Here is a 25,652-nt window from a genome sequence, read left to right as displayed (position 1 = left end):
TATTCACATAAAAAAGGATTTGATTGTCTTTGGCATGTCTCTGCAGTTAGCTAATCATGTCTTGAGCACAGAAAAATGGAAAGAAAATGGAAATAAGATTTGTTTGATAAGAGGAGAGCTGCTAAGACTTGTCTGTCCCTGAGTTGAGATATGCTCATTTACCTTAAGACTTTCCATAAACCACATCCCGAATTCCAGTTTATAAGTCTTCATCCTATTTCCCAAACCACATCTCATACTTTTTATGTAATCTGGTGGGCATAGATATTCTCTCGCTGAACCTGAGAAAATCTAGAATGACCAAGGATCTAAAATAAGTAACACAGTTGCTCAGGTTCCTAGGTCCTATGATAGAATTTCCTTCTTCAGAGAAGGGGAGAACAACGTAGACAAAGAAAGGAGCATTTCATCTTGCAGCAACTTGGAAGAGAAGTGAGAGTTTAATTTTTTTTTTAAAGCAATTAAACCTTTCAATATAGCCCATTTTCAACCACAATGGTATTTCAGAATTACCAGGAGATTTATCTAAAATTATGTAAAAATTTCCCAGAATTACCTAAAAAAATGTACAATTTCATTTCCCTTCTGTTACATAATATGGATACCCAGCTACTATTTATTAGTAGTAGATACAGACTATTTAAGAGACAAACTATTATATTGCAAAAAGTGTGACCCTTAGAAACCAAAATTCCAAAGAAGAGTTCTTTGTAATTGGCAAAGTTGATTCTGATTGAGTGTCAAACTTCCAGTACAATGATGGATCAACTTAGAAATTTGATTGATTCAAAGCATTCTGAAATTGTACAACTCTCTCAGTACTTGTATTATTTCCATGTCTTCTTTTATTATTTTCCATTGAATGATGTTTTCATGTACACTTAGCTGCTTATAAAGGCAATATTTTAAAATCAGAGCAATTTCTTTAAAATTAAAATGTTTCAGCAAAATACATTTTAAAATGCACTGTAAGTACCCAAACAATATTACACTCTTACAGGTAGTTTAAGAATAATAAAAAATGTAATTCGTAAACTCACTCCTTTAATACAACAAAGCTGATTAATGTTCTATGTTCCCTATTAGACTTTCTCCCATGTATAGCTTTACAAAGTAGTAGTTGATGAGTAAATACAATTTTGTGATTTTTTTTCACATAAAATGAGAACAAACTCAGTATGTAAATTACTTCATAGATTTTTAACTTATTATAAAAATTTTCTCATAGCTATTATAAAAATTTAAAAAAGGATTTGATTTCAGTAAACATACATTTAGAGAGAAACTTGATCCTCACATAAACTCAACCATAGACCATTCATTTATTTTTAATTCAATATGTATTTATTGAGGATCTCCGAGGGGAAACATGAATGAACAAAACGGGAAATATACATGATGTTTAAGTCAGGTATTCAGTGTGTTGCAAGTTATAAATGCCATGGAGGAAAAACAATCAAGCAGAGTTAGGAAGATTGGGAGCACAGGATTAGTTGGTCAAAGGGTTGGGGAGAACAGACCTCATTAAGAAAGTGAGCGAGTGAATCACACAGTCACCTGGAGGAAGAAAATGCAAGAGAGGGTAAACAGTTGGTGCAACACCTTGAGGTGGGAGCAGGCTCGGGAGGCCAAGCAACAGGAAGGACAAAAGTGCACGTGTTGTGGAGTTAAGATTGGGTTGTAGCAGGATGTAAATTAGAGAGGGGAGGGGTGGCAGACCCCTAGAGGGTCTTCTTGTTCATTGCAAGCAATTTGGCTTTTGTTGGGTAAAGCAGAGGTTTGAGGAGAAGAGTAATTTGAAAGGATCACTCTGGCTTCTGTTTTGAAAATCAATTACAGGGGACAAGGGAAGGACCAGTGCAATGGTGGTGGCTTGGATCAGCAGAGATGGCCATGAGAAGTGCTCACATGGCTGAGTTCTGGCTGTATTTGGAAAGTAGGTTCACTGGGACTTACTGGTGACTTGAGAGTGATGTGCCAGAGAAAGAGAGGTATAAGGATGCCTCCAAGGATTTTGATCTGTGCAGCTGAAAAAAGATGACGTTGCCATCAACCAAGATGAAAACGATGGTTGGAAGAGCAGATTTTGGGAGGAAGAAAAGGGAGTCATTCTTGGTTAGGTTAATTTTGTAATGTCTGGAATATAGACAAGTGAAGACGTCGAGTCAGCAGGTGGACGTGTGAACCTGAAGTTCAGAGGAAAAGTGTGGATGGCAGGTGTAACTGCAAGAGTGTAATCAGTATAGAGATGGTGTTTCAAACCAGTTAACTGGATGACATAATGTGGGGAGTGAGTGTGGAGAGAAAAGAAAAGTGCTTCAAGGACTGAAACTTGAGGTGGTGGAGAGAAGAGGAGATGTGAAGCAGTAGCTTGTGGGTCCTGAAGAAAGATGTTGGAGGAATTGTGCCACTTTGACAGAGGCTGCTTATAGCTCAAGGTAAGGGGAAGATGCAGGACTGAGGATTCCTAAGCAACATGGTGGTAATTGGTGATATTGACAACAGCATAAAGACATCATAATTTAAACTAATTATTAACAAAATTGAAATTTAAAGAAACAATGCAATGTTTCCAAAGTGGATTCAAATTCTATAATGTTATTGCAAAACAACAAACAAAGCAAAACAAACAAGAGATTCTAAGATAAAAGAGTTAAAAATTAAGTAAATCAGCTCAGAAAACTCAGCAGGCTATATCTTCCTGGTGGTTAGAAATATCTGCTTATTAAAAGGTTTCAAAGGTCCTTTGGGAATAGAACTTAGTTCAATGTGTTTGGCTGTACATTTCTTACACTTTTTTTTTTTTTTTTAACTGAGAAGTCAATTAAAATATCCTGAAGTGACTGTCCATAGGACACATTTTGAAAACACAAATGCTGTGTAATCACAAATATATCTCCCTCCCCTTTGCTAGTGATGAGTAACCAACTGCCTCTGCTAGCTAAGATTCAACTCTTTCTCTTAACAAATATGCTTTGATGGAACAATTTTTTTTAGATACAAATATTGTCAATGAGAACAACTGTTATGCAGTGCAGTCACAGAAGAGGAACAGAAAAGAAAGGGGGATGCAACAAAATGAAAAGTAAATATTAGCCTTCACACTTAAATACATTTGATCAGGGGATAAAATGTACATGTAGGTGTGGATTTATGAGTTGTGTTTTTCAAACAATTACCAAGTATTTATTAACCACCAACTCAGTGTCAGCTAGTATGCTAGGTGCTTACAGTGATCCAGCAGGCCATAAGGCTGGATTTCTGCCCTTATAGAATTTTGGGGTGCATCATCAGTATCTTTTTTATCTTTCTTTTATTTTTTTTTTTGAGACAAGATCTCACTCTGTCATCCAGGCTAGAGTGCAGTGACATGATCATGGCTCATTGCATCCTTGACCTCCCAGGCTCAAGTGGTCCTCTTGCCTCAGCCTCCCAAGCAGCTGGGACCACAGGCATGTGCCACCATGCCAGACTAATTTTTAAATTTTTTGTAGAGATGGGGACTTACTATGTTGCCCAGGCTAATCTTGAACTCCTGGGCTCCAGCAGTCCTCCCATCTCAGCCTCCCAAAGTGCTGGGATTACTGGTGTGAACCATCATGCCCAGCCCTTTCTTTTGCATTTTTTTAAAAAAACTTTTCTTTATTCTCTTTCTGTTACCTTTTAATAAACTATAAGAAGACCTTCAAAACAAAAATGTCTTAATATCTGTGGGTTAGGTTTTGTCCTGAATTATTTTCTTTTACCCCATGGTGGGGAAAAAAGCAAAAACATGTTTGGTGCCTATACAATGCCTTCTCACACAGCTTTGGTTTGTGTTTACCCCAGTGTCATCTTTAAGCTGATGGGGGCAGTGCAGCTGACCTGGGTCAGAACTCAGGGTCACTTCATGCCAGATGCTCACCACGTCTGCAGTGTTGGACGTAGAGATCCAAATTCGTCCTTCAGGGAAGGATGAACACTTATTCTCTGGGATGTTTTACAGTGAAAATCAAAAGTTGCTCTATTGTGCCCTCATGGCCTAGCTACTTCCACTCTTTTGAAGATCTCACCTGGTCTCATGGGTTTAATTTCATTTATACACTGACATATCCCAAATTTATATCTCTAGCCCAATATGTCTCCTAAATTTCAGAAGGAAATATTCATCCTACCGATGAGTTCACATCTCCAGTTTTGTGTCTAATGCGGTGTCAAGCTGCATATGGCCAAAACTAGTGTAATCCTACTCTAAAACCTACACCACCTACCATTTCCTCATTCATTAACTAGCAACCCTATTTGACCAGTTACTCAGGGCCCCAGACCTCTCTTGACTGCTCTCATATCCTGTCCATCAATGTTGCAGGAAGTCAGGGACCCTAAGTGGAGGGACCTGTTGAAACTGTGACAGAAGAAGAACATAAATTGTGAAGATTTCATGGACATTTATCGCTTCCTCAATCATTTCTCTTATAATTTCCTATGCCTGTCTTTAATCTCTTAATCCCATCATCTTCATAAACTGAGGATGTATGTCGCCTCAGGACCCTGTGATGATTGTGTTCACTGCACAAATTGTTTGTAAAGCATGTGTGTTTGAACAATATGAAATCTGGGCACCTTAAGAATAGGTTAACAGTGATTTTCAGGGAACAAGGGAGATAACCTTAAAATCTGGCTGCCTGTGGGCTGGGCAGAACAGAGCCATATTTCTCTTATTACCAAAAACGGGTAAGAGAAATATTGCTGAATTCTTTCCCCAGTAAGGAATATTAATAATTAACAGTCCCGGGAAATGAATGCATTCCCAGGGCATCCTCTAAAATGGCTGCTCTGGGGGTGTCTGCCTTATGCAGTTGCAGATAAGGGATGAAACATGCCCTGGCCTCCTGCAGTCCCCACAGGCTTGCTAGGATTAGGAAATTCCAGCCTGGCGAATTCTAGTCAGACCAATTCTCTGCTCTTGAACCCTGCTAAGATGTTTATCAATGACAATGCATGCACAGCGAGACCGGGAACCTCATTAGTAATTCTAGTTTCACCCTGGCCTTGTGACCTTGCCCTGCCCACTTGCCTTGTGATATTTTATTGCCCGTGAAGCATGTGATCTCTGTGACCCACACCCTATTTGTACACTCCTTCTGCTTTGAAAATTGCTAATAAAAACTTGCTGGTTTTACAGCTCAGGGGGCATCACCGAACCTGCCGACATGTAATGTCTACCCTGGACACGCAGCTTTAAAATTTCTCTCTTTGTACTCCTCTTTCCTTTTATTTCTCAGACCGGCCGACACTTAGGGAAAATAGAAAAGAAGCTACGTTGAATTATCGGGGGCTGGTTTCCCCCAATATTTTAAGAAGTCCTACTAGTTCTACCCTCAAAATCTATCTGCATCCCAACCACGTCTCACCACCTGCACTTCCCTGCCCTGGTCGTAGCCACCGTCTCTGTCTCACCCGGATACCTCATCCCTTGTCATTCTTAAGAGTATTTTCACACTCACAGTGTTTAATACCTACGTCGAGTTAGAGGTCATGTCACTCCTCAGCTTGAAACACTCCAGTGGTCGTCATCACACTGAATAAAAGCCAAGGTGCTCAGGGTGACTCACTCGCAATCTAGTCTCTACCCCTCTCCAATCAGCTCTCACTGCTGTGGAGTTCTTTATGCCCTTTGGGCCACATGGCTTCCCAGCTGACCCTTGGACACACTGGGCTTGTCTCCATGACAGGGCTTTAATGCTGCCTGCCCCTTCAACCTGGGCTGTTTATTAAATGTCTCCTTCCTAGTTGGCCTTCCCAGGTCATCTGGCCTAAAATTGCTCTCCTTCTGCTGTATTTTTCTCCTTAAGTGGATCACACTTTAAAATCTTTTATAACTATTTTTATTTCTTTATGTTACTTGCTGTCCTTCTCCTGTAGGACATAAATTCCACAAGGGCAAGTGTTTTTTTGTTTCCCTTTGTTCTGTGTGGTGCATTGCTGTATCCCTAGCAACAGGAGCAGTGATTGGCATGAACAGAACAACCCTCACTGGTTGTCTAGGTTCAGTATTCTGCTTTTCTAAGCTCAGTTGATGCAGAACAACTGGTTGTTTGGGTTCAGTATTTGCTTTTCTAAGCCCAGTTGATGCAGTGTCAGTATGTGCAGCCATGTTAGATGTTAGAACACTGACATCCTTACCACTGATGAGTCAATAGCCACTGCCCCCGACCCTCCTGATATTTTATGGTCTGAATAATTACTTGATGCATCTACATTTAAGGCTGCAAACATGAATTTACTGGAGGAAGCACAGTGGTGGTAGATGACCCAGTCTCTCTCTCAAACCTATCAAAATCACCAAGGAATCATAAATCTTCCAAGCAAAGGAAATTGTAGAAAACACAAGTGAAATTGTTTCACAGAAATATCAGCAATACATAGTAAATTTGAGATGATGGAGATTAAGAGGAAAATTAAATCATTCTTAAGTGGTCAAGGTAAAAAATTATTGTGTGGTTCACTATAATTACATTTAAAACAGTCCAAAGTCAAACAACTAGTCTGATGAGTCTTGTCATTGGTACGTGCTGTCTTAGAGTTCTCCAGAGAAACAGAACTAGTAGGAGATTATCTATCTATGTATCTACCTAATCTATCTATACTCTGTCTATTTTAAGGAATTGACTCATGAGATTGTGGGGCTTGGCAATCTAAAGGATACAAGGCAGGCTGGCAGACCGGAAATTCAGATAAGAGTTGGTGTTGTGTAGTCTTGACTCTGAATTCCATAGGGTAGCCAGTTGGAATTTCAGGCGGGATTTCTGTGTTGCAGTCTTGAGGCAGAATTCCTTCTTCTTTGGGAAACCTCAGTCTTTGCTCTTCAGGCCTTCAGCTGCTCACATTCCACAGTGCTGTCCTTCTGGCTGTCCTTCATGCTTTTGTGTTGCCTGTCCCATTGCCCTTAATCTTACATGGAAAAAATGGCAATAAATTGAGAGGGGAAACTTAGCTAAAGGTTTTGAGGGAAAAATGATCAAAACCAGAATTATTCACAGGACAACTTGTCCTATGAATAATTTTTGAAAAGGAACCATTTCCTCTACAGCTGGCTTATTATGAGGAGCTTGATGATAAAATATTGGCAAGGCCTCCAGTGGAGATTTATCATGTTGTGACAGACCCCAGAAATGAATCTGGGTCTCCCGACTTCAATACAGTGCTCTTCCTATTACATAATGGGAGAATATGATTTTCTACTCTTTTACTTTGAGAAACAACTAATATTCAATTAAAAGCGTTGAATGAGATTCGGCAATCATATCCACCATGTATCATCATCCCTATAATTATCCCTACAGCACAGAACAGCATTTCTTCTTCGCAGAGAGTTGCCCTCACCCCTTTCCAATCAAATTTCCACATACTCTCTGGTTTCCAGCATGATAGATTATAATTTCCCTATTGTTGGGCTTCCTATAGTATGATATACAATATGTAGTCTTCTGTGTTTAGTTTCTTCTGCTTAACATACTTTTTCGGGAGCAAGACTTTATTTTTTTTTTGTTTTGAAACAAACTCAGAGTTACAGAACATGCTGTTTTTGAGAGTCATCCTGTGATTATATCACTATTTCCTTCCTTTTCATTGCTGAGTAGTTTACATTAAAAAAATAAGGATCCATTCTCCTGTTAGACATTTGGATTGTTTTTAATTTTTGGTATTATGAATATGGCATTTACGAATATTCTTTTACAAGTGTTTTGTGGATATGTTTGTTAATTCTCTTGGGTAAGGGGGGAAGTTATTGAGTCATACTGTAGATGTTCTTTAACTTTCTGTTAAGTTTTTTATATATATATATAGTGTATATAATTTATATACACTAAAATACACACATTTTTAAGTGTAAAGTTCAATAAGTTTTGATACATGTATACTCTATTGTCTTTGTTTTGTATTGCTATAAAGTAATACCTGAGGCTGGGTAATTTATTAAGAAAAAGTTTATTTGGCTCATGATTTTAATGGCTGCAAAGTTCAAGACTGGGCATCTGCATCTGGTGAGGACCTCAGGTTGCTTCCAATCCTGGTGGAAGGTTAAGGGGAGCTGGCATGTGCAGAGATCACATGGGAGAGAAGCAGCAAGGGGTGGGGGAGTGCCAAGTTCTTTTTAACAGCCAGTTCCCATGGAAATTAATAGAGTGAGTACTCACTTACTACCAAGGGAGGGGATTGAGGAAGGGAATTAATCTATTCATGAAGGATCCACTCTCATGACCCAAACACTCCCCCTTAAGCCTCACCTTCAATATTGGGGATCTGTTTCAACATGAGGTGAGGAGGGTACAAATATCCACACATGGCACCTCTGAAACCATCATCTCAATTGACACATTCCACACATCTCTCTCATACTCTTTTGTAAGTAATTGCCACCCTTCATCTTCCATTCTAAGTACCCACTCACTGGCCTTGCAGTTTGGGAACATTATATAAATGGGACCATATAGCATGCATTCTTTTAAAACTGGGTTCTTTCATTCAGTATGTTTCTAAGATTCATTTATATTTTGTGAATCAGTGTTTTTTTTGTTGTTGTTTGTTTGTTTTTTGCTGAGTAGTGTTCCATTGTATGAATATAGAATAGTTTAGCCATATATGTGCTGATGGTCATTGGCATTATTTCCAGTATTTGGCTATATGAATCGAACTGGTATGAACATTTGTGTACAAGTCTTTTTGTGTGCATAAGTTTTTACTTCTCTTAGGTAAATCCCCAGGAGGAGAATTTCTGGAGCGTAATGCAGGCATATAATCAGAAACTGCCAAACTATGTCCATTGTGTCATTTTACACTCCTATCAGTGATGCATGAGAGTTCTAGGTGTGCCACATCCTTGCCAAAATTTGATATTGTCAGACATTTTTATTAGCTATGAAATAGAATCTCATTGTGATTTTAATTGTTTACATTTATCTAATAACTAGTAACTTTGAGCACTTGGTCCTGTGCTTATTGAACATTGATATATTTTCTTTTGTGAAATATCAGTTCAAGTCTTTTCCTTATTTTAAAAATTGGGTTATTTTATCTTTTTCATATGAATTTGTAAGAGTTATTTATGAAGTATAGGTACAAGTCTTTTATCTGATGTGCAAATTATGAGTATTTTGTCTGAGTCTGTGGCTTAGTCTATTCAAGTTCTAATGATGTCTTTGAAGAAGAAAAGTTTCTAATTTTAATAAAGTCCAAGCTATGATTTATTTTTCTTTCATAATTAGTGATTTTTGTATCCATTTAAAAAATATGTTCCTACTTCAGGTTTAAGATTTTCTATTATGTAATACAATCCATTTTTATTTTATTTTTGTGTATAATGTAAGGTAGAGCTTTTTCATATAGACAGTCAATTTTTCCATCATTATGTGTTGAAGGCAGTGTTTTTCACCATAAACTTATGTTGGCATTTTAATCAAACATTAATTTACTGTATATTTTTGAGTCTACTTCTGGACTCTCTCTTCTTTAATCAATATGTCTGCCCTTATGCCCATACCACACTGTTTTCCCTATGGTAGCTTTTATATTAAGTCTTAAGGTCAGGTTGTGTAAGTTATCTGACTTTGTTCTTATTCTTTAACCATGTCTTGGGTATTTCCAGTACTTTAATTTTTCCATGCATATTTTAGATTTCCATAGAAGCTTTAGAAGCTGATTCTGCTGCTGGAGAATAAGGTTACCCTGACCTCAGGACAAAAGAAGATGCACATGAACTAAATAAAGGGTGACAAATGCAGACCACAGCAGTAAGGTCTGTGGAATTAATTTGAAATTACACAGTGGTCTAAAATATTAGTCTTGAAGGGATCTTAATGATGATTTAGTCATTTCATATGTGCAAACTGTTAAGACTGTTGGCTGTTTTTCACATGGCCACAGCCCATTTCTTTTTCCTGTGTGTCTGCAGTCCACAGAGCTTCTTCTGGCTCTCTATGCTCCATCTCTCCTTGGCCCAGGAGTTCCCATGGGACCTCCCAAGGGTGACTCAGGTCTCATCTTCCGATGAGATAAAAGGAATAAGACGGATATTCAGGGTAGAGATGTAAGAGCATGGTAAAATTTAGACTGCTCTTGTTCAGATCCATATATAAAAGCTTTATTTTTTGGATCCCAAATTACATCCCCTGGTCATCTGCACTGGTTCATTCAATAAATATTTCTGCGATTGGGCATGGTGACTCAGGCCTGTAATCCCAACACTTTGGGAGGTCAGAGTGGGTGGATCTCTTGAGCCCAGATGTTTGAGACCAACCTGGGCAATATGGTGAAACCCTGTCTCTATGAAAAATACAAAAATTAGCTGGGCATGGTGATGCGTGCATGTAGTCCCAGCTACTCTGGAGGCTGAGGTGGGAGGATCACCTGAGCCTGGGAGATGGAGGCTGCAGTAAGCCATGATCGCACCACTGCATTCCAGCCTGGGCGACAGAGTGAGACCTTGCCTCAGAAATAATAATAATAAATAAACATTTCTGAGCACCTACTTCGTGCTCTTCCAGGCACGTGAGCTACATCAATAGACAAAACTCACAAAAATAATCTTGCCTTCTGGAGGTCATATTCCAATGGATAAAACAGAAAATAATAAACATGATGCATAATTAGAATGTTAGACATTAAGGAGATGGGGAATGGGAGAGAAGACATTGTAATTAAAAATTGATTGGTCAGGAACTCAAAAAAATACTTGGACACTAATAGCAGCATTATTCAAAATAGTCAATAGCTAGAAGCAACCCAGATGCCCGTCAACGGATGAATGGATAAACAAAGTGTGGTAGGTACATGCAGTGGAATATAATTCAATCATTAGAAGCAATAAAGTACAGACCCATGCTACAATATGAACAAACCTTGGAAAGGTTATTTTAAGTGAAATAAGGCAGTCACAAAGGGCACTTATTGAGTGATTCCATTTATAGGAAATATTCAGAATAGATAAATCCATAGAGTCAGAAAGTAGATTGGTGGTGGCTATGGGTTTGTGGTAGAAGAGGGAGAATGGGGACTTCATGTTAATGGGTGTGGGGTTGTACTCGGGGATGGTGAAAATGTTTTGAAACTAGATAAAGTCAGTGGTTGTACCACACTGTGAATGTACCAAATTTCACTAAATTGTGCACTTTAAAATAGTTAATTTTATGTTATGTTAATTTCAGCACAATTTTTAAAAATCAGAAGCAAAAAAAAGAACAGAAAATTGAGTAGTCAGGCTAAGTCTCATTGAGAATGTACAGTCTGAGTGCCCACTTGGAGGAGGTAAGTTAGCTCTTGGAGGAGGTGGGTAATGGGAAGAAGCTGTCCAGGCAGAAGGAGCAATGTGTGCCTAGTGCCTTCAAGGAACAGCAACGAGGATATGGGGTTGGAGGGGAGGGGTCAGAGAGGTGATTGGTGGTGTTCCATCGTGTGGGACCTCCCTACTTCTGTAAAGACGTTGGCTTTTCCTCTGGGTGAGGTGGAAGAATTTGGAGGCCTCCTTGATTTGACCTAGGTTCTAACAGAATCTCCAGAGTATCTGTTTTAGGAATAGACTTAAGAGGGTACAACTGGAAGCAGGGACAGCAATTTAGAAGCAGTTATTAAAATCCAAGTGAGAGACCATGGTGGATTGGACAAGGATGGTGGCCATGAGAATGGAGAGATGTAATTGCAGGTAGGATGTGCTTTGAAGATGAAACCATAAGTTGTCCTGATGGATTGCATTTCCAATATGTGAGGAAGAGAAGAGTCAATAATAAATGGAGTCTTGGTCTGAGCCAACATTCAGCATGGAGTTATCATCATTGCGATTAGAAGGCAATGGGAGACACTGACTTTTCTTTGGGGCAAGGGAGGCAAGGAGGCTGGAGGAGATCAGAAGTTCTGTTCTGGAGACATGAAGCTTTTGTAAATTCCACTTGTTCCTTGAATATATGCTGGTTTCTTCTGGTTTTTTCTTTTTGTTGTTTGTTTGTTTTTTAAAATTTTAGATTCTAGGGTATATGTACTTGTTTGTTACAAAGGTATATTGCATACTATTGGGGATTGGTCTTACCCAATTAGTGAATATTGTACCCAGGAGGTAATTTTTCATTCATCACTCCCTACCCTCCCTACTTTTGGAGTCCTCAGTGTCTCTTATTTCCACCTTATGTCCATGTGTACCCATGGTTTAGCTCCCATATATGAGTAAGAACATGTGGTGTTTGGTTTTCTGTTTCTTAACTGGTTCACTTAAGATAATGGTCTCCAGCTCCATCCATGTGGCAAAGGACATAATCTCATTCTTTTTATGGCTGCACAGTAATCCTTGGTGCATAGGTACCACATTTTCTTTAGTCAACCATTGATGGACACTTAAGTTGGTTCCATGACTTTCCTATTGTGAACAGTGCTGCAGTGAATATACTAGTAGTGGTGGAGAGGTGTCTTTTTTATATAATGATTTCTTTTCCTTAGAAAAGTAGTGAGATTTCTGGGGTGAATGGTAGTTTTATTTTTGGTTCATTGAGAAACCTTCATATAGTTTTCCATAGAGATTGAACTAACTGACATTCTCAGCAACAATGTATAAGCATTCCCTTTTCTCCACATCCATCCGAACATCTGCTGTTTTTCGAGTTTTTAATAATAGCCATTCAGACGGGTCTTCTGGTTTTTGGAGGGGAGGATTGGGTGAAGCAGGAAGGAGTTTGGAGGGAAGGAGTGGAGGCTTTAGTGGGCCTCGAGTTTAGAGTGTGGGCAAGAAGGATCCCAGAGGCAAGCACTTTACTCAAGGCACCGCAGCTAATAAAGCTTGGGGGTCCAGCACATTCTCCAGAGGCCCAGGCCAGGCCGTTTAGGGCCATGCTGGTTCTGCCCCATCCGCTGCGGGTCCTGCAAACATTTTCATCAAGAAAAAAATAATTAAAAGAAAAACAGAATAAAAATGGTACCCAGCTGTCCTCTAATGAAATGAAGGGGAAAAATCCATTTCTGGCTTATAGTGAGAGTCACTCAATGAGAGCCTGACTCACTGAAATTCATACAAGATTAATGTAACCAAGTTCTCTGTCTTTTGACACCGGTTTACAGTAAGAGCAGGCCACACATGGGCAGCTCTGGAATGTGTTAGGACATTTGCATGTTACATTTCAGTGTGATATCTGCTAAGTCAAATGAAGAAGTCTTGAAAGATGCCTTCTAAGTTTGGAAGTATTTGAGTGTCACATTCCATAAGCCAGCAGCTAGTTGTTGCCCTCAAAACATAAAGTTTTGTTTGTTCTTTTGTTTTTTGTTTTTGTTTTTAGTGGATATGTCAGTGAAGTAGATTATAAACAGACACATATAAGATTTCAAAACTTTAACAAAATTAAGAAAAATCTAGTTCAATGAGGTTAGATTCTATGAAATTAATCTGAAAAGGGATAGTAGTTATGAGAAGTCTTTAAAAAGTGGATATTTGCCAGAGAAACAAGCAGATACTGTTTCTGATTAAGTTGGCAGAAATGTATGAGTGCTTAAAATGCCTTGCTTTATTCGTTTATTAGAAGAGCTTGCCTTTTTCCAGTTTGTCTGAAGTTGGTATAAACTACTCTCTGTTATGTTGGGTGGTGCCTGAATAGTGAGAAGCCAAAATGATTTAGTTCTTTTCAAAGAAGAAAGTATAGACTAGCTTATTTTAATAACCCAGTCCCAATTATAAAAAGAAAAGCTTTACCACTCTAATCTCTGGCATAGAGAATGTTCTCTTTTTTAGTTGACATTAGGGGTAAAGAAAACCTTGGCTTTGAAGTTCAGCAAGTCTTGTTTCAACCCCAGCCGCAACTGGGTGAACTTAGTCAAATTACTTAACCAGTCTTATCCTTGGGTTTTTATTTTTATCTATAAAATTTGAGTGATGTTGATGATAAGTACCACACAGTATTGCACTTTGAACGAAAAGTCTGAATTGTCAAATGAACAACTGAATTGTTTTACAGGAATAGTTCAACTTTAATAAATACTCCTGCAGAATTTCATCATGATGTTAAAATTGATGGAAGCTTTATTTTCTAAACTGAGAAACCAGTGCTCACGTGGCCTAGTTTAAGAATGAATGCTCAAATTTAATACATGTTTTAAAAAGATGTTTTGGGATATCAAATGTGAAACAATTCCTAGTTTGTGTTATTTTATTGAACAAACCCTACGCAGCACTTGGGCAATCACAGGCACCGTTGCAGACTCGCTGGCTCCTGGCTGTGATCTCATGCCCCAGTTGCAATAAGATCCTGATGTAATGGACTTCCACAAGTAGGTCAAGAATAACAATGTGCAGACCTAATTCCTCTAATTTACGGTGAACATCTCATGGTTAATCTCCTCTCCCAGCGGTCAAAGGACTCTGTATCTCTTCCTCTCAGAGCCACTCCACATGCCAAAAGGCTGACTAAACCCCTGACAGATAAGAGATTCAAGAGTGGTCCCAGCCCCCGTGGGGAGCAAAGACACTGGCTCAAAAAATGTACTGAGAACTCTCCCTTTTGCAGCTCCTCCTTTCTTAACCTTCCACAAGCAGCGGCAGTTGGATTCTGTGATTAGTCTAGTCTTCAGAGCCAGCCTTCTTGGGTTCAAATTCTGACTTCAACTCTTAATGTGAAGCGACGTGGGCAAGTTGCTTAATCTTTCTGTGCCTCAGTGTCCTTGTCTGTAAAATGGGCATCATCATAATAGCGCCTGCTTCATTGGGTGAGTGTGAGAATGAAGGAATTAATACATGTAAATCACTTAGACTGTGTCTGGCATAGAGGACATTCTAAAGAAAGGTTAGTTATTATCATTATATTATTATATTGGTCTGGAATTAGTTCCTGAATCCTTCTGAGATGTGATGACTCATAAACGTAGGTTGAGTTTACTCATGTTAGAGTCATCGCAACTATGCATAGCTAAAATCAAATTTTGCTTTTGAAGTTTGTTTTACCTGGAGCCCAAGAGTTGAGGGTTATGGTTTCCTTTGTCATTCCACTTGAGGGAAGCTTCTTAGTCACAGCTTCCTTCTCTTTCTCTGCACTCTAGAAAAACTTCCTTTTTTTTTGTTTTTCTTCATCCAGGCAGAGAGCCCTACTGGGACTTAAATCCAAGGAACTGAAATCTGTTTTGGGATGGGATGGCGTCACATTCTGGACCCTAGACAGAGAATTTCTAAGTTCCAGAAAGTGCTGCTTACTTTGCATTGCCTCTCCCCAACCTTTGCTTTCGAAACTCCTGGCACCAATGCTGCCAAGGCTGACGGAGCTTTCCTGAGTGGTGTCTGCTAAATGAGGTGTCAAGGAATATCTGGAAAGGCAGCCTCCAGGCCCCCAGTGTCAAGACCGTTTAGAACTGAAAGTGTCCTAATATCGGGGCACAGGCAATAAGCATTATTTATTATTCAGCCTGAGAAACTGATGCTAAAATAGGAGGAAATCATTCAATTATTTCCTGTCAAGGGATTACTCAGTGTTGTTTTTATGTTTAAATATTTATTTGTCAACATCAAGAATTCTTAGGACATGATGCATCAGCATTTTTGAACAAGTCATAGATTTGACCACAAATCAAATTTCAGGATGGGTGGAGTGTCTCTGCTTTAAAATAGAAGAGAGTGAGTAGTCTAGGAGGAGGGAGCTACATAGACTGGAAACTATTCTTAGCTCCGTCACTGACTCCAAGTTCATCCCCTCTGTCTTTCAGTTTGGGTAAGCATCAATTAGTTATCTAAAATTTGTAATAAAAATGTCTTCATCATTCATGATTGTGTTTATCTTTATGTTTGTAAATTTCTATGTTGCTTCTATTCCTCCCCTTATATTTTAAGAAAAGAAGTAAGAAAGTAAATGATTATTTTTCTGAAAGAAAAAATAAATGTATTTATTATTATTCACAGACCTTCAACTATTCTTAGAAAGCCTTTGGTGACTCCTGGGAACAAGCTGAGTCAGGAACAAAAGTTTGAGGGTTTGGGGTTGAGCATAGGACAATTGCTTGGCTAATGCTTTAATCTAGTTCTGACTTTGCTACTCCTAAGTTGCTTTGTGATGACTACTTGCACACGTGTCTGTTTGTGAGTTATTTTTGTGAGCATGCTGCCACCAGCCTGTGTGGATGTCTGTGGTTTCACAAGATACAATGTATTTTCTAAATCTACTGAATTTTATGTTTTTTTGTTTTGTTTTGTTTTGTTTCAAAAATTTTATGTTTTTTTGTTTTGTTTCATATTCTTTCCTTCTTAATTAAGTTTATTTCGGGACATTCTCATGAGACTGGTAAAATATAACTGTGAAGTAGCATGATAATTGTGAAATAGCATGATTATTGTGAGAGCTATATGACCTGAAACTTCTATAGGAATAAGTGCAATACTGCATATCTGAAACCTGCTGTTGTATCTCTTTGCACTTAATGAAATATGTGTTGATCGATTCATTCTCCTGGGTAGTGCTGAGAAAGTAAAAATCATGGCTGATAAAAATTCTGTTTATGGTTTTGTCTAATTTATTTTTCAGTTAAGATATAGGCTACTCTTCCCAACTCAGCCTTGGAGAGCGTCATCAACTGCCTCACCTGTGGTGACCTTCACTGTCGTATGCCAGTGACTCATCTGGAGTAATCTCAACAGCCAGTTACCAACACTTGCTCTTGATTGATAAACAGAGAATGGGGCTTTGGATGTTAGCAATTCTCACAATTCTCGTGTATTCCACAGCAGCGAAGTTTAGTAAGTATTGCCTTTTAACTATAATTTACATTTTTATAAATTAAATAATTTCAAGAACATTCACCTTGTTTTAAGCAGCGTGCTTCCAATTGTTCCAGTTGAATTGTAAACTGAAAAATATATTGTTTTTGTATGATCATTATTCATTACAAATCTCTCGGAAGAAATTCTTTGTAATGAATGTATCATCAGTTTGGCTTCACATATTCAAATGCAGCAGAATGTAACATGGTGCCTGCACATGGGAAGTGTTGCAGATGTTTATTGACTGACACAAAGTTTGTTTAGATAGGTGTGACTGCTTTTCCACCGGAGAACTGTGAGGGGTTTCGCTCCAAATTAACTCATTAGCATTTCATAAGAGATCTTAATCAGTTACTTATTCTTTCCCAAAGTATCACAGTATATGACTGGCTTCTAAATTTAATCCTGGAAGCAAATATTGAGAGGCTAGGAATTACGATCTTCTCATTTGATCATTTCAGGATCGTCTTTATATCTTTTATTTGCAGGTAAACAATCGTGGGGCCTGGAAAATGAGGCTTTAATTGTGAGATGTCCTAGACAAGGAAAACCTAGTTACATCGTGGATTGGTATTACTCACAAACAAACAAAAGTATTCCCACCCAGGAAAGAAATCGTGTGTTTGCCTCAGGCCAACTTCTTAAGTTTCTACCAGCTGAAGTTGCTGATTCCGGTATTTATACCTGCATTGTCAGAAGGTATTATGCGGAGAGCTCCCATCTTCTTTCACCCTGCTCCCCTTTCTTGAATGGTTGATTGCCTGAGGTGCCCTTGCTTTCATTCCTTCCCTAGTCTTTTCTGGAACAGTTAAATTTATAAAGTGATTTGAATAAAAGTGATTTGGATAAACTTCTAGGAATACTATCAGATTGAGGTCTAGCTCATTTTGAGCTATTTGGATTTACAGTTGCAGGGATTAATTTGTAGCTGACTTAGAGAAAAACCTAGCTTTCCTAGTGACCAAGATAACTGAGAGCAATTGCTTACATTTGGCTGGAATTAAGAACAAACTAGAGCAGAAAATAGTAATCTGGATGTTTTCCATCTCAGGGGGCCTCTAGTAGGTGAAAAGGGGCAATGACCAATGCTTTGAACCTCCAAGTTAAGCCACAGAAGGCTGATGAGATTGTGTGCCTAAAAATTACTCTTGTTCACAAATTGTTAAATGTTTCCATTTTGTGATTGTATTTGGCACACACAAAATGTCAAATGAACGACATCAAAAGGCAGGATGTATTAGTTAAGGGCCTAGGTCTGAGGCCAGACAACTGTCAAATTCATGCTCTGCCACTAGTTAACTGTGCGATGTCAGCAAGTTACTTCTCCGCCCTTTAGTTTCCTTCTCTGTAAAATGCATATAATGTAATAATAGAATTCATCTCAAAGCATTACTGTGAAAATAAACTAAGGTAATGGGGAAAAGCGCTCAACATTGTTACTGGTACACAATAAACTCTCAATAAATAGTGGTTATCTTTATTACACTGGGATTACGGCGTTACAGCAGATGTAGTATATGAATAAATGGCAAAGAAGTCATTGTTAGGGCTACTATGGGGGCTATGTTTTTAGCTCAAATGTAACAAAAAAGTATTTAAACTCTAGATTTTCATGTTTATTTTTAAATAAGAAAATACCCATTATGTATATTGATGGTTTTTAAGAAGAAAAGCAATATTAAGTAAAGGCTAAATTTAGGTTAAGTTATTTCACAATGCTAAGTGACTCTTAATTTTCGGATTTATTTTAATAGTCCCACATTCAATAGGACTGGATATGCGAATGTCACCATATATAAAAAACAACCAGATTGCAACGTTCCAGATTATTTGATGTATTCAACCGTATCTGGATCAGAAAAAAATTCCAAAATTGACTGTCCTACAATTGACCTCTACAATTGGACAGCACCTCTTGAGTGGTTTAAGGTAAGAGGAAATTTGGAAGGAAATAGATGAAAATTACACAATTAAAATAGACACAAGTGGCCAGGCACAGTGGCTCACGCCTCCAATCCCAGCACTTGGGGAGGCCAAGGCAGGCAGATCACTTGAGGCCAGGAGTTCGAGACCAGCCTGGCCAACATGAAGAAACTCTATCTCTACTAAAAATATAAAAATTAGCTGGGCATGGTGGCACACACCTGTAATCCCAGCTGCTTGGGAGGCTGAGGTACGAAAATCACTTGAACCCAGAGGGCACAGGTTACAGTGAGCCCAGATTGCACCACTCACTCCAGCCTGGGCAACACAGATTCTGTCAATAAATGAATAAACAAAAGTGAAGAATTACTGAAAAGGAAATGAAATTTCTCATTTCAGAATTGTCAGGCTCTTCAAGGATCAAGGTACAAGGCGCACAAGTCATTTTTGGTCATTGATAATGTGATGACTGATGATGCAGGTGATTATACCTGTAAATTTATACACAATGAAAATGGAGCCAATTATAGTGTGACGGCGACCAGGTCCTTCACGGTCAAGGGTGAGCTACCAACATTAATGAGGTAGAATACTACTGGAAAGAAGTCAAAGTGGGAACAGTTGTGCCCTTCTGGTTGGGTTTCTTGCGCTTCACCCTCCTCCCTCTACTTCCTCCTGCTCCATCTTATCTTATACATTCTGAACTATGACGCAAATAGATTTTCTGAACGCACTATCAAGATTTAAGAAATTTCAGGGGGAATTACATTACTAATTCAAAGCCACATCTATTCTTGATTCTTTTTTTGTTACTTAATTTTTCAAAGATAAAGCAGTCTGAATTCTAACTTAACTTACTTTTTTTGAATGGCAATACAAAATTTGCCATTCAAATTTTGGAGAGCAAAACCAACTTTTTTTTTTTTTCCTAGTTTGATTTCAGAGTTTCTGCAAATTAAAAAGAGAAGAATTTACTCTTTAGTAATACTCACTGGATTCAAAGTTTAATGAGAGGCTTTATGATGCGATACTATGGTGTACATAAATGTTATTGCGTGGATTTTAATCCATGTTTGCAAAATACTTTCAATATCATCAGTGGCCTTGAGTAGTTCACTTCATTCTAAAAATGTGTTTTCTAAGTTGTCTTAAATTTTATAAAAGCCTATTTAAGGGAAAGACTTCACGATCATGGCTTATCAATCTGTAAATAACTGGGGTCTCCTTAGCACAAGTTGATCTATACACGTTGATGAAATAGCCCCTTAACGTATGACAGTTTTTTTAGGGCAAAGCAATATTGGAGACAATTTTTTGGAGTTTTCCAATACTTCACTGCACCGCTGCAAAATAAGCATCACCAGACCACATTCCTATTAGCGTCTCTTTCTGTTTAATATCAACCCTTACAGTGGTCCTTAATCACACTGCCCTTAAATAAATGAGCATGAAGGGACGGAGGATTGCAGCAGCGCTCCACAAGCACTGCCAGTCTTTCAGCCCTGGTGTCCCAGGAGTCAGAATTCCACACGGGGAAGAGTTCCCTGAGGATGGGCCACCCTAGTGGAGAACTGCGAGCAAATCTGTGGACTCATCCATTTATTGTTTTCAGAGGTCTTTTGAAATCTTCCCTGTAGTCTTATTCTGTAGAAGTATAGTTTTCTAACAATTACTAGGTCATGTAATTAGTTTTATGGGTTGGACGTGCATTTGTTTTAGTGATGTCAAAGAGAATACAGATATTACAAAGCATCATAGGTAATAAAAGAAAGCTTTATTTAAATGCTTTTCTGTGTCTCGTGTGTGTGTGTGTGTGTGTGTGTGTGTGTGTGTGTGTGTGTGTCATTATGGGTTATTGTCAGAAGAATTTGAAAAACATTGCTATGAAATAGAATAGAAACATGAAGATACAAACTTATATTGAGTAGCATTCAATGCTCCCCTAATATTTATATTTCTTTTTGTCTTTAAGATGAGCAAGGCTTCTCTCTGTTTCCTGTAATCAGAGCCCCTGCACACAATGAAACAAAGGAAGTGGAAATTGGTAAGAAAATGTATCAGAATGCTGTAAATATTGCCTGGAAAATCCTTCCATATGACCCCTGTTCTGAATTCCCTTAGCAGGGGTCAGGCAGTTAGCATAGGGAACCTTGAGGGGTAAGTGAAGTGACATCCCTGGAAGCACCTGCCCCAAGCATTTGCTAATATTGGGAACCAGGACACAGCAATTGCAGTGTTTACATTTGTTTATCGCATGTTGTAATTCATGGTGCTTTCATGTATGCATCTAATTTCATCTTCATCTCTATCCCAGAGCTTGGGATGGAAACCTGCAGAGTGTCCATTCTGGGCAATGGTAGCCAGGTCTGGTAAAACACATTTATATTCAAAGGTAGCTTATGGAGAGATGAAGAGAGTACTGTAGAAAGACGTGGAAGGGAGCAGTTGGAAAGAAACTCTTCTAATTTCTAGTAAAGGGCAATCCTTTTACTAGAAATCCTTTATAAAGTGGGGTTGGTGAAGCCAGAATCATTGGCCTTGTTAGTTTCCCATGCAGGTGGGTGAATGGGAAACCCAGCTGGGTGAATGAAAGTAATGGGAGCAGGGAGGAGGTAAGAGAGGACATAGAAAGAGGAAGGTGCTAGAGATGAGGGAGGGAGGTCCTGGCGGGGTGCATACTAAGTGTTCAGTAAGTTTTTTTTTTGTTTGTTTTTGTTTTTTTTTTTTTTTTTTTTTACATTAAATGGGATAAAATGCTAGTCGCAGAAGTTAATTTTATTGGTGAATGTCCTTACTCCCCTCTAGGAGAAAACACAAACCTAACTTGCTCTGCTTGTTTTGGAAAAGGCGCTCAGTTCTTGGCTGCCGTCCAGTGGCAGCTTAATGGAAACAAAATTACACACTTCGGTGAACCAAGAATTCAACAAGAGGAAGGGCAAAATCAAAGGTATTTTTATATGGAAGAGAACCATCCTCTTCCCCTTGCACATCGTTTGCACGTGCAAAGTAGGCATTACAAGTAACAGGTTGCTTTCTTAGTTTCAGCGATGGGCTGGCTTGTGTAAACATGGTTTTAAGAATAGCTGATGTAAAGGAAGAGGATTTATTGCTGCGGTACGACTGTCTGGCCCTGAATTTGCATGGCTTGAGAAGGCACACCATAAGACTAAGCAGGAAAAATCCAAGTAAGGAGTGTTTCTGAGACTTTGGTCACCTGAACTTTCTGTAGCAAGGGTAAGCGGAATGGAGTGTGGTTCCGAGAGATCCATCAAGACAATGGGAATGGCTTGTGCCATAAAATGTACTTCTCTTCTTTGGGATGCTGTTTGCTATCTGGTCTTTGTAGACTGTTCCCGTTTGCTGGGAGCTTCTCTGCTGCTTAAGTTCCTCCTCCTTCCCCACTGCCTCCTATGGTTGGTTTCTCTACAACACTCAGCTGCTTCTTTGGTCATCCTTGTTTTCTAACTTTATGAACTCCCTCTGTCTCACTGTATGTGAAAGAAAATGCACCAACAACAGTAAACTGAACGTGTTCTTTTGTGCTCTTTTATAACTTGTGTTACCTGTTGTAAACGTGGTTCCTTCTATACCTTTTTCTGGTCATAATGAACACTCATTTTGTTAGTTAGGGTGGTAAAGTGAACAAAAAGGGGAAGTATCTAACTACTGCCATTTCAGTGAGAAAATCCTAGGTGCTACTTTATAGTAAGACACTTGTTAGGCCATTCTTGCACTGGTATAAAGAAATGCCTGAGACTGGGTGATTTATATGAAAAGAGGTTTAATTGGCTCACGGTTCTGCAGGCTGTGCGGGAAGCATGGCGGCATCTGCTTCTGGGGACACCTCAGGAGCTTTACTCATGACAGAAGGCAAAACAAAGGCAGGCACTTCAAACGGTGAAAGCAGGCGCGAAAGAGAGAGAGGTGACGCACTTAAACAGCCAGATCTCATAAGAAGTCACTCACTATTGCAAGGACAGCACCAAGGGGATGGTGCTAAACCATTCATGATGAGCTTACCCCCATGGTCCAATCACCTCCCATCAGGCTCCACCTTGAATACTGGGGATTACCATTCAGCATGAGATTTGGGCAGGAACACAGACCCAAACCATATCACACACATTATGACTGTTAAACTTTATAAAGTATTTAAGGTACATGGAACACATGGGAAGTCTGGTAGCTCAGCCCATTTCTTTATTGCCTCCGTTATTCACCGTACAATTCAGGTACCACCTATTCCGGGGAACTTTTCTTGGCCCTCAGTTTGCGGTATACATGCTTTCTAAGTACTCTTGTAGCATCCTGTTTGTATCGTAGCACTGGTCACATTGCCTTGCCAAAATCTGTTTGACAGTCTGCTCAACATGACTGCAAGCTCCATGAGGGGAGGGACATCATCTCAACCATCTTTGGGTCCTTAGTGCAATACCTGGCAGCTAGCCAGTGCTCAGTTAAATATTTTTTGACCGAATAAACGAATACACAACCAAGTTATTGATACCAAATGTTTTTTGTGTACATTTCTACTTCTCTAGCTATAAGGCTTAATTATACAACAAAATACTATTTTTATATTTATGCTTGGTAAATTCAATAACTTTCTCCATCATTTGGAAAGTGAAATTGTTTATTGCTTCCCTATAGCTTTTTTCTGAATCTAGCAGGATTTTAATGATATCATCATAATTTGACACAATAAAAGGACAACATGAAACTGATGAGTCTTTATTGGGTTAATTTCAGATGCTATATAATCTTTTAAAATGTAACATTCTTTTTTATATATAAATAATTGGTGGCTTCACAAATAGCCAAAGCAGGGTGGACAGAGTGATCCCTCCTGGGTGCACACAAGAAGGGGATATGTTGCCTACAGAGTTTTCAAAACAGTAATAAAGCTGTCTACAAGTCATTGTGCTTCTTATCATCACCATGCCCAGATAATGCGAAACATCAGAGATGAAGTTCTTCCCCCACAGAGGTGGACTGATCTTTCTCCCCACTCACTTGGTGTGTCTCCGTTGTGTCCAAGACAATGCAATGTTGTCTTGGAAAATAGCTTTCCAAGCATTTCACTCCTGAGCCCTCGTCAGTTTCCTCACTTGTTCTTCGCATATCCAGGCAAAGGCATCCTGTTCGCTATACGAAGCACTGTATCCCGTATAAAAGGAAGGAGAGAGAAAAATATATTTTTTTACACTCATCACTCCTCAGGGGCTGTACAACCATGTAGAAATTGTTTAACGTACTTGTCAAATAGCCAAAGAAAGTGTTAAATCCTGAGTTCCCACCCATATGTGCAGTGTGGTCCAGATTCATCCAGATACACACAGAGAGGCACAACAGGAGGAGAAAGGATTGGGGTGTGGGGACAGTAGGCCCCCAATATGGTATAATCGTGGCAGGTCTCTGCCTGAAGTGGTATGTGGGGTTCTTCTTGTTTTAATTTTGACTTTAACCCCCGATTTGTAAGTTTTTCATAAAATAAACAGAATCATAACTCATGCAGATGGCTGTAAGTGCCATAGTGTTCTGTGGGTCTCTGGTGTCTGCCAGTGATAAATGTGGCACCTCAGGAAGGCTGTGGACCCCGTCAAGGTGCTATGTGACGGCCATGCTTGGGGTGGTGGTGGGCCCAGTGGACCCTGCAGCCATCCATCCAGCCTGCCCGCCCACGCTGCCCTTGTGTCTTCCTGCTTTGCTACATTATCATTGATCAATGTCCCTGCTTACCGATGTGTTGGAATTGTTTTCGTGTTACAGGTGTTCAGTGATTTTGCTCCTTCTAGCTTATTTGTATGTCACCTGTTTTTCTTTAAGTCAACATGGTTACAGTCTGTTTCAGCACCTGTATAAATTAAACACAAATTATTACTACTGCTGTTGAGTTGTCATGATGAATTCTTTTTTATTTCTGAAATTTAAGAGAGCAAAAACTTAAAAGGCCTGTGCCCCCATTTTATTAACTATTACTAAATACATATTTGATGCTCATAATAATAATAGTACACATGTATTCATTATTTCCTATGTACCAGGACTCATCTACTTATTTTACATTTAACTTTCTCGTTTATTTTCTCAATACTTCAAAGTAAAAGGCAAAGAAAGTTGGATAACTTGCCAGATACCACAGTTATGGAGCAAGGATTCAAACACAGCCAGCATTTTGCTATTTATATGTGTATACAGAAAGTAATGTTTAGTCATCACATACCTGAATTACTTACACTTTTATAAAATAATTCACACTTACAAAGACTCCCTTTGATGTCTTGGATCAACATCTTTCTTTTGCTTGGAAGCGTCCAGCCCTGGCATGGTTACTTCCCAGCATTCCCCACAGGAAGTACATATTCCTCTGTGCATCCAGCTGGGGTTTTTAGACAGAGTGACCTGGAAAGAAATCCTGTTGAAACAATTTACTTAACAGAGTTTTCATTATTTAACCTGATGACAGTAAGCTCTTTGTCAATTTTCACATTTTTCCCCCAACTTTGAGTCATATCACCTTGATAATTCTTGATTTCATACTGCTGGTCACTGAGAGAGCTGATAAACTATTAGAGGTTGTGGAGGAATTTGTGAATATGGTCCAGTGCTTTTTCTACCTCAGAATTGGGAGCCCATGCATGGAGACTTAAGATGGAAATGAACCATATCAGCAAATCTCATTTGAGATTCTTCTCACATTCGTCAGTGCATATGCGTGTTGCATCTGCATTTTGTGAAGCAAGGAGTACTAGGATAAAGTTCAGTGTTGGCTGAGTAATGTTCACCATGAGAGAAGTATAGGCTATGAGTAGGACCTAGAACTTAGTAATTTGACTTTTGAGTTCTTTATCAAAGATGCTTTAGCCACTTAGGTGACTCTTGCTTCTTCTTCTGTCTCCCACACCACCAAGCCCTTAGAGGTAACAAGTCTCTCAGACCTGTCGATGCCTTCTCCTTAATGCCCTGACGGTACCTTGTC

General features: G+C 39.0%; 1 protein-coding gene across 3 annotated transcripts in view; it reads left to right on the top strand.

The window, feature by feature from the left end:
• Positions 1-25,652, top strand: part of IL1RL1 (interleukin 1 receptor like 1) — a 34,489-nt gene that overhangs the window by 3,987 nt on the left and 4,850 nt on the right. The window contains exons 1-9 of one of the 3 annotated variants that reach the window (XR_003115258.1): positions 15,620-15,707; positions 16,515-16,726; positions 17,239-17,449; positions 18,505-18,679; positions 19,073-19,235; positions 19,606-19,781; positions 20,646-20,717; positions 21,479-21,620; positions 21,713-24,561. Coding sequence is in view for 2 of the 3 variants with exons in the window: in XM_025353794.1 (XP_025209579.1) it covers positions 16,666-16,726; positions 17,239-17,449; positions 18,505-18,679; positions 19,073-19,235; positions 20,646-20,717; positions 21,479-21,620; positions 21,713-21,858 (970 nt within the window). In the remaining variant the exon portion in view is untranslated. Of the gene's footprint in view, positions 1-15,619; positions 15,708-16,514; positions 16,727-17,238; positions 17,450-18,504; positions 18,680-19,072; positions 19,236-19,605; positions 19,782-20,645; positions 20,718-21,478; positions 21,621-21,712; positions 24,562-25,652 lie in introns of those variants that run through there. The other 2 variants (XM_025353794.1, XM_025353795.1) reach the window with 2 other exon arrangements.

The sequence above is a fragment of the Theropithecus gelada genome, chromosome 13 (genome assembly GCF_003255815.1).
Source record: "Theropithecus gelada isolate Dixy chromosome 13, Tgel_1.0, whole genome shotgun sequence".
NCBI classification, from domain to species: Eukaryota; Metazoa; Chordata; class Mammalia; order Primates; family Cercopithecidae; genus Theropithecus; species Theropithecus gelada.
The sequence above is the reverse complement of the archived record's forward strand: the minus strand, read 5'-3'. Positions and strand labels throughout refer to the sequence as shown.